The sequence below is a fragment of the Chiloscyllium plagiosum genome, unplaced genomic scaffold, assembly GCF_037043375.1.
Source record: "Chiloscyllium plagiosum isolate Xiang-an unplaced genomic scaffold, Cpla_swu_hap1 HiC_scaffold_26, whole genome shotgun sequence".
Taxonomy (NCBI): Eukaryota; Metazoa; Chordata; class Chondrichthyes; order Orectolobiformes; family Hemiscylliidae; genus Chiloscyllium; species Chiloscyllium plagiosum.
Window position 1 is genome coordinate 41311537 of NW_028270164.1, and position 15027 is coordinate 41326563.

Consider the following 15027-nt stretch of genomic DNA (forward strand, 5'->3'; position numbering starts at 1 on the left):
CTCCAAAACACCAGGGAAAACAGCTCCAGCCTATTCAATCTCTCCCTGTAGCTCAAACATCTTTTACTGGAATGCAGTAAGTCAAGGTTTATAAAATCATAAAGGGTATCGATAAGGTGAATGCCAGGTATATTTTCCTATGATGGGGGCTTTCAAGACTAAGGAGCATATTATTAAGGCGAGAGGAGAAATATTTTTTTAAAAACAGACAAAGGGCAATTTTTTTTTTATTAGGCACAGTGGTTAGTGTGTGGAATGAAGTTCCAGAGCAACTGATGGATGAAAGTACAGTTACAGCATTTAAAAGATGTTTAGATAAGTATACAAAAAAGCTGTTTGGAGAGATATGGGCCAAGTGCAAACAGGTGGGACTAGTTTAGGATTATGGTCAGTCTTGACTGACTGGACCAAAGTGTCTGTTTCCATGCTCTATGACTCTGAGTTATAAGAAGAGGCTGCATAGACTGGGACGTTTTTCCCCTAGAGATAGAAGGCTGAGAGATAGAGGTTTATAAAATCATGAGGCATAGATAAACCTTTTCCCCAGGATAGGGGGCTCCAAAACTAGAGGGCATAGGTTCAAGGTGAGAGGGGGAAAGATGTAAAAGGGACCTGAAGGGCAACTTTCTTACGCAGACAGAGGTGAATATAAGGAACGAGTCACAGAAAATGGTAGAGGCGAGTACAACTATAATTATTATATTAATAGGAAAAATTTAGAGACATATGGGCCAAACGTAGGCAAATCGGACTAGTTCAGAGTAGAAAACCTGGTCAGCATAAGTGAGTTGGACCAAAGGGTCTGTTCCATAGATGCATGTCTCTGCAAAACTGCAACACAAAGGGACTTGTGCATGGAACACAAGCTAACACACATGCAGCAGATAATCACAAAGACTAACAGAATGTTGGCCCTTATTTCAAGGCTTTGGATGACGAGAGTAGGGAATTCTTACTCCAGCTGTACAAGATGCTGATGAGACCACTTCTGGAGTACCAGCAGCAGTTTTGGTCCCATTATTTAAGGGAGGTATCATTTTAATTGGAGGCAGTTCAGAGGAGGTCAACTCAGATGATCTCTGTATGGAGGTATTGTTTTATGAACCATGGTTAAACGGGTTTAGAAGAATAACAGGTGATCTATTGAAAAATATAGGACTTTAAAAAGGGTCTGACAGGATAAATTCTGAAAGGATGTTTCCACTCACAGGACAGTCTAGGACAAGACAGTATAATCTCAGAATAAATGGGGCACCAATTTAAGATCGAGATGATAGCAAATTTCTTCTGAGGGGCAAGTGTCTTTGAGCTGTGGGGAAAATTTCTTCTGGATATTTTCAGTGGAGATATACAGATTATCAGTAAGGGAGTTAAGGAATACAGGGAAATTTCTCACATCTACAGAAAAGTAGATGTGAGGAATGTTGTATCAGCCATGATCCTACTGAATAGTAGAGCAGACTCAAAAAACAAGCAGCCTATTCCTGTTCCTGTTCCTATTTCTTATGGGTGCAGGACTTTGTAAACAAAGGCATAGAATACAAAAGTACATTATGCAAGATGCAAACTCATTCTTTCACATCTGAACTAGTGTCCAATTCTGAACACTACCATTTCGGGTGGACCTGAAGGCTTTAGAAAGGGTACAGACAGAATAGAACAAATTTACTACACAATAGCTTTAGAGATGAGTGTTGAATTAAAGACGTTAAAACTACTAAGCAGAGATATGGTAGGGCTTCAGATCAATTAAACAACCTCTCAAAAATATAATTCGTAAAAGATTTTACAGAATGGACTCGGATGCTGTTGCCACTGACTGGAGAGATTAGTGCTAGGGTCATTTTTCTCAGACTAAGGGGTCAGCTATACATCTAATTTCGGAGTGACGCAGGTCATCATTTGAACTGACTGTGCTATTCAGTAAGATCATGACAGATCTAACTGTGGCCTGTGACAATGCTGCCACTTTAACAAGCTTATTTTATTCCTCATTTCTTTCAAGAGGGGTTGTAAAGGCAAAGATGTCGATCTGTCTGGAAGTGACTACTTTAAACAATGGCAGTGGTCAGTTCACCCAGATTAGATTTTTCTTGTTTGGTTTGTTTTAGCAGGCAATCAGAAATTGCTGGCAGCAGAGAAGCTGTTACTGTGAAAAAAGGTTCCATGCTTCAACAGATGTTTCTTGCCTGACTCTTTTCTCTGAAATCTCTCTGGCCTGTAAGAACCTGAGGTTGAATTTGCCTTTTGCCAAGAGGGGTGTTTGTGGGATGTTACGGGAATTAAGTTGCTATCTCAAGTCAGTTAGATTTTCAAATAATTAAGTTATTCTAAACTGTGTTTTCCTTTGATTGTATTTTAACCATGGTGTGTAAATAAATTCTGTTTTGCTTGAAACGTAGCAGTTTGACCAGATGTTTCACTCCTGGAATACCCACTTAACATCTACCTTTAAAATAAGAAAATGTTAGTGTCTGGGCTACCTGCTTCAAATGTTTTGAGGGAGTGTGACCTGGTCCATAACATGCCTAAACTCTGCACTCCCACTTATCCAGATAAACTTAGGCACCATATTTAGTCACTAGGAGAAAGTGATGACTGCAGATGCTGGAGAGTCAGAGTAAAGAGTGGTGCTGTAAAAAGCACTGGCCAGGCAGCATCTGAGGAGCAGGAGAGTCGACATTTTGGGCATAAGCCATTCTTCAGAATTCCTGATGAACAGCTTATGCCTGAAACGTCAACTCTCCTACTCCTCAGATGCTGCCTGACCTGTGCGTTTTCCAACATTACACCATATTTAGTCAATCATCCACTGACCACTATCTTACAAATATTCAATAGCTCTGCCTCCACAGTACCCTTGGAAAGAGTTCCAAAGAATCATGACCTGCACAGCAATAAAACAGACATGAGTTTTTGCTTAAAACGTAAGTTTTTTTAACAATAGTGTTCCCTAATTTTAATCCTTATGACAAAGGGGAAGCATTGTAAACAATTCCTCAAATTGTGGTGACGTACATAAATAACATAAAGAAACAAATGTCCAAAGAAGAGGGTACTAGATTTTAGATTAGATTCCCCACAGTGTGGAAATAGGCCCTTCAACCCATCCAGTTCACACTGACCCTCCGAAGGGTAACTCACCCAGACCCATTCCCCTCTAACTAATGCTCCTAACACTATGGGCAACTTAGCATGGCCAATTCACCTGACCTGCACATCTTTGGACTGTGGGAGGAAACCGGAGCACTATCTGTACTGTGGAGTTCAAGTGATCTTATTAATGGCATGACAAGTGTTTGCAATAATCAAAGTTTAAGTGATGTTTAATGCATAAGGTCTGGCTATCTTGACTCAAAGCCTATAATGTGGTGTAACTATGCTAATGTTAAATGAACTGAACATAGAAAAATCTGCAAGTTGGTGCTCAAGATCCGGTTGAATATTAAATTGATGTGGTCAAAGTTATTGCTAAATTTGTAACAAATAAGCCAAATGGCTGGTTGCCTGGAGACTTGAAGTTGGCAGAGATGAAATTATTGTTTCGTTAATCATGTGAGGCTGTAAATCAGAAAACTAGCTTTGTAAGATGATCAAAATCTTGAAGATGCCAAGACAATACTGACCAATGAGTAATGAGAAGGCAAGTTTCGCCTACTCAGAGCTTTTCCATGCAGATAGTAAGCACTGAGCAAGGTATAAGGAACAGGGCTCCAGGAGGATATCTCGCTAAGTCAAGATGAAATAGGCTGATAATTACCTGGAGATTGGAAGGAGAATATTAATTACTCCCTTTTTTCTAAATTACAAACAAGCCCAGGCAACCTCAAACAAGTGGATTAGTAAGTATAAGTCTTCTTGAATGCAAGTTTCTTTTATGAATGTCAAATAAACACGTTTTGTGCAAAAAATGCTTTGGGAGTCTTAAATTGTTGGCTATGTATATTAAACATCCAAGCCAAAAAGGGGATTATTAACAAAATGCATTATTTTAGTAAGCAACCAAATTGGTATCGTCATATAGAAGGTACAACTGTACGCAACAGGGTTAACGTAGGGAAAAAGGTGCTTTCTAAGGAGCAATGGAATGAAATTATCCTCTGAACAAGGAGGCAGATGAGTTGACCCAAGATTTACTTAAAAGATAGTTAACCTGCTGTTGGGAGCAAAAGAAATAAAACCTAAATGTTACATATCAGTATCTGGTTAAGGAAAACCAGCTTAGTCAGAATCAAGAGAATGTGTATGGCCCTTGCCGGGATAAGATAAACAGACTAAGGGAAGCATTAAAGCAAATCGGATTGTATTATATGCAATAAGTAGTGTTGAGAACAACTGTGATAACATCCTGGAGCAGGGGGAGGGCAGCCAAGATACCAAACAGCAGAGTTGACAGCCTGTTTATGGTGCTGATGCACCAAGAATGACAGCTTTCCAATAATCCTAATGAGGTTCCAGATATGGAGGAGTATTCGGCATATTAGACAATCTTAACTAACTGTGGACTGAGAAGTTCCTAAGCTGGTGATCGAGAACTGCAGTGCACTATAAATGCACTTTGGAGGTCAAGCAACTAGCCACTTTAGATAAACCAAATGGGAACTAAACAATGGTACTCCAATTCACCTGGGAAGTACCTTATTCACCTCTCAGCAGCAGGTGAACTTTTCAGTCAAACTAAGGTACTGTCTTGCGGAAATACAACTGGACTCTTGGATAAGGATTAGCAGGGATCCAATAAGTCTCTCTATACGTATGTGGATTGATTGTGGTCAGTATGCAAGAGGTGCTTGAAGAAGATGACCCTATTCCTCCACCTATAGGAGAGTCCATGAGGTAAAGACCACTGGTCCAAAATCCTAAAAACAGGAGAGAGAAAAAAAAGAATAGCTAGATATATGGATAACACAGGGAAGTTGTGACAAGATGGAATTCTAAGAGGCATCTCATAACCCAAGGAAAACACTGGGAATAAAGCTGGAGTTGGGGTTGGGGTGGGATGAGAATACCTTCCAATTGGACTGAATGGAAAACAAAAGACCCCAAAGTCCATGGAAATAAATACTAAGTAGTGTGAAATAAAAACCAATCCTCAGCATAATCACAGAGGCAGGTTATACAATAAGGGGTTAAATTACGATATTAAGAAAAAAAATAGTTCAGCAAAAGGAAAGCAGTCAGATGACATTGATATGATGGGACAATGGTACAGGGAAATGCCATTGCGTGTCATTGTCTGATAAAGTCAAGATAATGATCACCTAATACAATAATTCTGAAGGGTCACTGGACTCAATATGTTAACTCTGCTTTCTCTGCACAGTTGCTGCCTGACCTGGTGAGTTTTTCCAACAATTTGTTCTTTTTCCTCTCAGAGATTCTGCCTGTTCTACTTAAAAGGCTAATTCTTCTCTGATTGGGCATCTTCATGATCAAAATTTCCTAGGTGTTTTAAGGGGTTTTAGCAGTAAATGTGATTGCCACTACTATGTACATTTGAGAAGTAGTTGATGGACACATTCATGGCTGACAGCGTCATAGAGATATACAGCATGAAAACAGACCCTTCAGTCCAACTTATCCATGCCGACTAGATATCCCAATCTGACCCAGTCCTATTTGCCAGCATTTGGCCCATAACGCTCTAAATCCTTCCTATTCACATACCAATCCAGATGCCTTTTATATGTTGTCATTGTATTCGCCACTATCAATTCCTCTGGCAGCTCATTCCCTCAAATGAAAAGTTACCTCTCAGGTCCTTTTTAAATCTTTCCCTTTCACCTTAAACCTATGCCCTCTAGTTTTGGACTCTCCCACCCTAGGAAAGAGACCTTGGCTATTCATCATGTAGGATATAAATTTTTAAGAACCAAAGGAATCGAGGGCTGCAAGATATGGTAGGAACATGGGGCTTATGTAGAAATCCAGCGACAATCTTAGTGGATGGTGGAGCAGTTTGAGGGACCTTATTGCCATCTATTATTGTTCATATTTAAAGAAAAACCTTTTCTAATAGCTAATATGCCAACAACCAAAAATCAAAGAATGGAGGGTGATTAGCAAAACAACCAGAGGCAATATTAAGAATACTTTCCCTGATTGTGCAATGAATGATTAGAATTTGGAATGCACTGCCTAATAATCTGCATTGACTACCAGTCTGAATAGCAATTTTGAAATGGAATTAGACTGTTACTTGAAGGACAAATAATTGCAGGAATGAAAAGGTGTAAGTGTGGGGTTGTGGCAATATCTGTATTGCTCTTTCTGCACCATACTATCCCATGATTCTCTGTAGTAAAAAGAGTTAGTGTTTCCATTGATAAAAGTTTAGTTCCTTACCTCCACATAAAATAATGGCAGCCACAAAAAGAGCCAAATCACTATCATCCAGTTCCAAAGCATTGAATTTCACTGCAAACTCAAACTTGGGTTCCATAATTTCACTAAACGGTTTGCGTAGACTCCTCAGGAATTCACGAGTTACAAATCCATTTCCATTAGCCACAAGAAGACCATCCTTATTCATTATTGATGCCAACATGGCAAAAATGGCTTCATGTACACCATATTTTAATAATGTCACCTGGTCATTCAGGTATAGCTTTAAGAATTCAGGGATGCACTTGGCAAACTCAGTGAGCTCTCGCACTGTTTCAACAGTTGTGCACTGGCAACGATGGAAGACATGAACTGCAATCTCTTTGTTTGGAATTCCATTTACTGATTGTTTCCAAACTAGGTTTTTCTCAGCCTGCCAAAGAGTTTCCATGTCATGAATCACAAAAGGCTGCAATCAGGAAAGAAAATTACAAATTAGAATTTATTTGGAGAACCAGATTTATTTGACATTTACTTTACCCACTGACAATTATAATGTCAATTCACATAGCACCTGTTCCACCACAATGTCAAGAGGTCAATTGAAAACACAAACGTGACGATTTTCTACAATTCTAATCCTATACATAATTAATTGAAAATACAAAACTGTTTCCACAACTTAAATGGCAATTTACCATTTTATTCAGCTAGCCAGAAGTGAGTATAGAAATTATCTACTGACTTTAATTCACTACTATCATTTTTGTTTCCCTCGTATGGGAAATGCCACATTCGTAGCGCACAAGGTTGGAGTTACACAGCACTGATGCAAGCTGAAATGGATGGGAGAAATGCCTCCGCCATTTCAACCCTCTACATATCATAATCCCTCTATACAACACTGCTTTCTCTCCAACATGTGCTCAGTCGTATATAACCCATGACTCTTAACTGTCCACATGCTCTCAGATTCATACGCCTGAGTCACCTGTCTCCCTTTTTGACTTTCACTCACTGAAAACTGTTTCAATTCACATAATAGCTTTTTCTCAACAGTGAAAGGCTGCTTCTGGAAATGAAGGTAAGATGACCAACATTAAGTCAAAGTATTAACTGTTAATATGAAAGACAGAAGTAGAAAGTGCCACAACATTTACAGCAAACTAGGCTTCTGTCAGTTTTTGCAATCAATCAGTCATGATTCTAGGTAATCCAAGTTGGTGGAGGGGAAAAATTTCTGGCTATAACAAGCTGCTCCTTTTTTGAGGTATTTTAGGTGTTAGAGGCGATTTCCTCAAATTCCAGGAGCAGCAAATTACTGTTTTATATGCTGTTGCATTGTTTTGGAACTTTGGAGAAAAAAAGTCAAAACAACAGCATTTTTTAAAAGGGAGAGGAACAGACAAAGATAGCACATGGTGAGGTCAGTGCAGGAGAGACAGAAAGACACCCACACTGCTAACTGACACAGCAGTGAACCTGCACAGTTACTGCCTTTGCTGTTTGAATTCATGTATCGCTGGACATCAGAGTGCACCTGGGAAAATTAACAGTGAAATTCACAAGTGATTTTGGAGAAACCTGTGTGGGAGAGGTCATAGCACAGAAACAGATAAGTGAATATTTTTAAGTGTGTGGCCTACAGAAAGTCTGCAGTCGTGAGTTGAGTTGGTTCTTTCTTGATTATATGTTTTATTGAGATGTGTCTCTTGATTCAATTTAAAAATATATGCCATAAATATTAAGCTAGCATGGAGCAGCGTTTTGTAGAGGAATAAACCAGTGCTATTTTCTGGGTCTGTTGATTGGAATGGGCAAAAATGGCCTTTAGCAGACTGATAATATGCTCTTCTTGTCAGAAGTTGGAGTTTAGGAAGCATTTGAATGTTACTGAGGATTCTGTCTGCAATAAATGCCATTATTGCGAATCCTATAAGATCAAATTGATCGTTTGGAGAGACAGTTAGAAGCAATGAGGAATTTACAAGAGCAAGGAGATGTGATGGATGGCAATTACAGGAAGGGGAAAAAGTTGCAGATACAGTCACATAGATGGGCTAACTCCAGGAAAGGTAGGAGAGGTAGGCAGGAGTCTTCTGTGGCTATCCCCATTTCAAACGAGTATGCGGTTTTGGAAAATGTAGGGGGTGATGAATTCTCAGGGGAATGCAGCACGAACAGCTAAGGTTTCTGGTATCGAGACTAGCTCTAATGCAATGAGGGATACGTCGGATTCCAAGAGTTCAATTGTGTTGGGGGACTCTCTAGTCCAAGGCACAGACAGACATTGCTGTAGCCAGCAGTGAAAAATCAGAATGGTGTGTTACCTCCCTGGTGCCAGGATCAAGGATATCTCACAGAGGGTGCAGAATGTTCTCAAGGGGGAGAGGGACCAGCAGGAGGTAATTGTACACATTGGAACCAATGACATAGGAAGGCAAAAGATTGTGATTCTGAAGGGAGAATATAGAGAGTTAGGTTGGAATTTAAAAAGGAGATCCTCGAGAATAATACTATCTGGATTACTCTCGGTGCAGAAGCTACTGAGGGTAGGTATAGGAGGATAGAGGAGATGAATGCATGACTGAGGAGCTGGTGTATGGGATAAGGATTCACATTTTTGGATCATTGGATTCTCTTTTGGGGTAGAAGTGACCTGTCCAAGAAGGACGGATTGCACCTGAATTGGAAGGGGACTAATATACTGGCAGGGAGACTTGCTAGAGCTGCTCAGGAGGATTTAATCTATTAAGGGGGGGGGGGGGGTGGGAACCCAGGGGAATAGTGAGGAAAGAGATCGATTTGAGATCGGTACAGTTGAGAAAAGAAGCAAGTCAAACAGTCAGGGCAAGCAGTAACAAAGCAGAGAACAAGGTAGGACTGATAAATTAAACTGCATTTATTTCAATGCAAGAGGCCTAACAGGGAAGGCAGATGAACTCAGGACATGGTTAGGAACATGGGACTGGGATATAATAGTAATTACAGAAACATGGCTCAGGGATGGGCAGGACTGGCAGCTTAATGTTCCAGTATACAAATGCTACACAAGAAGGACAGAAAGGAGGGGAGTGGCATTTTTGATAAGGGAGACCATTACAGCTGCACTGAGGGAGGATATTCCCAGAAATACATCCAGAGAAGTTATTTGGGTGAAACTGAGAAATAAGAAAGGGATGATCACCTTATTGGGATTGTATTATAGATCCCCTAATAGTCGGAGGGGAAATTGAGAAACAAATTTGTAAGGAGATCTGTTATCTGTAAGAATCATAGGGTGGCTATGGTAGGGGATTTTAACTTTCCAAATATAAATTGGGATTGCCACAGTGTTAAGGGTTTAGATGGAGAAGAATTTGTTAAGTATGTATAAGAAAATTTTCTGATTCAATATGTGGATGTACCTACTAGAGAAGGTTTAAAACCTGACTTACTCTTGGGAAATAAGGCAGGACAGGTGACTGAGGTGTCAGTGAGGGAGCACTTTGGGGCCAGCGATCATAATTCTATTAGTTTTAAAATAGTGATGGGAAAGGATAGACCAATCGAAAAGTTGGAGGAAAGCTAATTTTGATGGTATTAGGCAAGAACTTTCAAAAGCTGATTGGGGGGCAGATGTTCGCAGATAAAGGGAAGGCTGGAAAATGGGAAGCCTTCAGAAATGAGATAACGTGAGTCCAGAGACAGTATATTCCTGTTAGGGTGAAAGGAAAGGCTGGTAGGTACAAGGAATGCTGGATGACCGAAGAAATTGATGGTTTGGTTAAGAAAAAGGAAGCATATGTCAGGTATAGACAAGATGGATCAAATGAATCCTTAGAAGAGTATAAAGGCAGTAGGAGTATACTTAAGAGGGTAATCAGGAGGGCAAAAAGGGGATATGAGATAGCTTTGGCAAATAGAGTTAAAGAGAATCCAAAGGGTTTTTACAAATACATTAAGGACAAAAGGGTAACTAGGGAGAGAATAGGCCCCTCAAAGATCAGCAAGGCGGCCTTTGTATGGAACTGCAGGAGTTGGGGGAGATACTAAATGAGTATTTTGCATCAGTGTTTACTGTGGAAAAGAACATGGAAGGTACAGAATGCAGGGAAATATATGGTGACATCTTGAAAAATGTCTGTATTACAGAGGAGGAAGTGCTAGATGTCTGGAAACACAAAGGTAGATAAATCCCCGGGACCTGATCAGGTGTATCCTACAACTCTGTGGGAAGCGAAGGAATTGATTGCTGGGCCCCTTGCTGAAATATTTATATCATCAATAGTCACAGGTGAGGTGCCAGAAGACTGGAGGTTGGCTAATGTGGTGCCACTGTTTAAGAAGGGTGGTAAGGACAAGTCAGGGAACTCTAGATCAGTGAGCCTGACATTGGTGGTGGGCAAGTTGTTGGAGGGAATCCTGAGGGACAGGATGTACATGTATTTGAAAAGACAAAGACTGATTAGTGATAGTCAACATGGCTTTGTGTGTGGGAAATCATGTCTCAAACTTAATTGAGTTTTTTTTGAAGAAGTAACAAAGAGGATTGATGAGGGCAGAGCAATGGATGTGATCTATATGGACTTCCCCATGGGAGACTGGTGAGCAAGGTTAGATCTCATGGAATAAGAGGAGAACTAGCCATTCGGATACAGAACTGACTGAAAAGGTAGAAGACAGAGGGTGGTGGTGAAGGGTTGTTTTTCAGACTGGAGACCTGTGACCAGTGGAGTGCCACAAGGATCAGTGCTGGGTCCAGTACCTTTCGTCATTTATATAAATGATTGGATGTGAGCATAAGAGGTACAGTTAGTAAGTTTGCAGATGACACCAAAATTGGAGGTGTACTGGTAGCGAAGAAGGTTACCTCAGATTACAACAGGATCTTGATCAGATGGGCCAATAGACTGAAAAGTGGCAGATGGAGTTTAAATGGGTGGTACTGCATTTTGGGAAAGCAAATCTTAGCAGGATTTATACACTTAATGGTAAGGTCCTACCCAGGGAGTGTTGCTGAACAAAGAGACCTTGGAGTGCAGGTTCATATCTCCTTGAAAGTGGAGTTGCAGGTAGATAAGATAGTGAAGGAGGTGTTTGGTATGCTTTTCTTTATTGATCACAGCATTGAGTACAGGAGTTGGGAGGTCATGTTGCAGCTGTACAGGACATTGGTTAAGCCACTGTTGGAATATTACATGCAATTCTGGTCTCCTTCCTATCGGAAAGATGTTGTGAAGCTTGAAAGGGTTCAGAAAAGATTTACAAGTATGTTGCCAGGGTTGGAGGATTTGAGCTATAAAGAGAGGTTGAATAGGCTGGTGCTGTTTTCCCTGGAGCGTTGGAGGCTGAGCAGTGACCTTAAATGAGGGGCATGGATAGGATAAATAGACAAACAAAAAAGAGGGTTGGCGGAGTCCAGAACTAGAGGGCTTGGGTTTACTGTGAGAGAGAAAAGATATAAAAGAGACCTGAGGAGCAAATTTTTCATGCAAAGAGTGGTACATGTATGGAATGAGCTGCCATAGGAAGTGGTGGAGGCAGTACAATTGCAACATTTAAAAGGCATCTGGATGTGTATATGAATAGGAAGAGTTTAGAAGGATATGGGCCAGGTGCTGTGCTGTACATCTCTATGACAATGTGATATAGGGCTGAGTATTGAAGATGGAATCTAGAATGGAGAGCTCAAAGGAAATAGTAGTTTGAGAAAATTGCAGAGTGTAGTATGAAGAGATGCAATAAAGGAATGTTAGTACGAGGGCATAATTTTAATATTCAAGTACAGTACTTCAGAGTCTCAAGTCCACTGAACTAAAACTCCCTATTCACAAATATGATATACTTCCCTGAGTTAAAAGATGCACACATTACTATTTATAGCCAACAGATGTCTCTGCTGTACATCAATTGTAAATATTCAAAAATATATCCCAACATTTTAGCTACCTAATTTTGAATGGTAGAGTATTTAAATTAAATTAAAATAGCTTAGCAAATAAATCAGTATTGGAAGCTAAATACAAAATGGAAAAAAAATTAGTTGATAATTTTAAATTATATTCAGCTTTGGACTAATCTTTAAGTGAAATTTAAAACTGTTAAGCAGAATAGATCCAATTAAATATCATGTGTCACAGAAATAGAGAATGATTACAGCACAGATGGAACCCATTCAACCCATGTGTCTGTACTGGCCTTCTGCAAGAACAATTCACCTGGCACCTCTCTCCTGTCTTCTCTCACATTTTTTAAATAAAAAAAACTCTGTTCCAACTATTACCTCTCGTACAAGATTAAAACAGGCTATTGCCAAGTCATTGAGCTGTACAGCATGGAAACAGACCTTTCGGTCCGACTTGTCTATGCTGACTGGATATCCTAAATTAATTTAGACCCATTTGCCAGATTTTGGCCCCTTCCTATTCATATACCCAGCCAGATGCCCTTTAAAATGTTGTAATTGTACCAGCCTTCAACACTTCCTCTAGCAGCTCATTCCAAACATGAATACATCGCCCCTCAGGTCCCTTTTAAATCTTTCCCCTCTCACCTTAAACTTATGCCCTCTAGTTGTGGCTCACTATCCTGGGGAAAAGACCTTGGCTACTCAGCCTATCTATGCCCCTCAGTGGTTTTATAAACTTTTATAAAGTTTCCCAATGTTCCAGGGAAAACAGTCCCAGCCTATTCACCCTCTCCCTATAGATCAAATCCTCCAACCCTGGCAGCATCCTTGTAAATCTTTTCTGAACCCTTTCAAGTTTCACAACATCCTTCCTATAGCAGGGAGACCAAAATTGCATGCAGTATTGCAAAAGCGGCCTAACCAAATGTAGTGTACAGCCGCAACATGACCACCCAACTCCTCTACTCAATGCTCTGGACAGTAAAGACAAGCATACCAAAAGCTTTCTTCACTATCCTGTCGACCTGGAACTCCACTGTCAAGGAACTATGAACACTCACTCCAAGGTCTCTACATTCAGCAACACTTCCCAGGGGCTTACCATTAAGTGTATAAGTCCTGCTCTGATTTGCCGTTCCAAAATGCAGAACCTCACATTTACTGAAATTAAACAACATGTCATTCCTCAGCCCATCTGATCAAGGTCCCATTACGTTCTGAAATAATCTTCTTCACTGTCCACTGTACCTCCAATTTTGGTGTCATCTGCAAATTTACTAACTATACTCCTATGTTCACATCAAAATCATTTATACAAATGACAAAAAGCAATGGACCTAACACATCACGGGTCACAGGCTTCCAGTCTGAAAAACAACCCTCCACCACCATCACCCACTAATGCCTACCTTCAAGCCAGTTCTGTGTCCAAATGGCTAGTTCTCCCTGTATTCCATGCAATTTAACCTTGCTAACCATTCTATCATACAGAACCTTGCTGAACGCCTTACCAAAGTCTATATAGATCACATCCACCCCACTGCCTCAGGAATCCTCTGCGCTACCCCTTCAAACAAAACTCAGTTAAGATAATGAGTCACAATTTTCCATACACAAAGCCATGTTGACTACTCCTAATCAGTCCTTGCATTTCCAAATACATGTAAATAGTGTCCCTCAGAAGCCCCTCCAACAATTTGCCCATCACCGATGTCAGGCTCACCGGTCTACAGTTCCCTGACTTTTCCTTATCACTTTTTTTAAATTGGAGGACCACATTAGCCAACCTCTAGTCTTCTGGCACCTTACCTGTGGCTATCGATGATTCAAATATTCAGCAAGTGACCCAGCAATCATTCCCTTAGCTTCCTACAAAGTTCAAGGGTACACCTGATCAGGTCCCAAAAACATGAATATGCACATTACATCCAAAATTGCTAGTTTTCCAAAATGTGTTCAGTAATGGCTAAATTTCAGCTAGTTAGTATTACTCTGTTAGCTTCAACATAGAGCACAGAATGTTCACTAAACTTCATTCAGCATTCTAACATACCAAACTACTACAAAAGATGCAACTATTGTATGAGATCAATTACAAGGATGACTTATTTTTCCAAACATATAATTAGGATATCTATCTTTAATGATTTGTGATTGTGACATTGATGTTGATATTGTTGAAAGGAGAATTTAATATCAGCGTTAAGTATTTTTCCTCTTTTGGGCATGGTTTAGTTTCAATATTAAAAAGGTGCAGGTATAAAACCTCAACTTTGACTTCAGAGAAGTATTATATTGGAATTAAATTTCTATTAATGTTACTTTTACCAATACATTTCCCTCTCAGTCCGGGTGCTGCACATTTCAGTTCCACTTCAGAGTTTAGTACATAATCCAGGCTGGTCTGCCTTGTCACAGTGAGGCTGAGGGGCTGTATTTTAGGTGAAATGCATTCAAATAGATGAAGGCACCACTTACACAAACAGGAAATTCCCCTGGTTGAAACTTTATTGCTGGAACAGCACAGCAGGTCAGGCAGCATCCAGGGAACAGGAGATTCGACGTCCTGAAGAAGGGCCTGTGCCCGAAACGTCGAATCTCCTGTTCCCTGGATGCTGCCTGACCTGCTGTGCTGTTCCAGCAATAAAGTTTCAACTTTGATCTCCAGCATCTGCAGACCTCACTTTCTCCTAGGAAATTCCCCTGGGTCTACTGACCAACGCCAGTCAATAAACTTAACATTTATCCCTATGCTGGTTTAGAAAATTTGGTTGAGCACAAAATGGCGGTACCACTTACTTACAGGTTACCTA

The 15027-nt window shown here is 40.2% G+C and overlaps 1 protein-coding gene across 4 annotated transcripts in view; it reads right to left on the reverse strand.

The window, feature by feature from the left end:
* The window catches only part of ppardb (peroxisome proliferator-activated receptor delta b), a 93652-nt gene that overhangs the window by 13452 nt on the left and 65173 nt on the right, over window positions 1–15027 (reverse strand). For all 4 annotated transcript variants that reach the window (XM_087973648.1, XM_087973649.1, XM_087973651.1 and 1 more), the window contains one exon: window positions 6346–6793. In XM_087973648.1, coding sequence (XP_087829774.1) covers window positions 6346–6793 — 448 coding nt within the window. The remainder of the gene's footprint in view (window positions 1–6345; window positions 6794–15027) is intronic.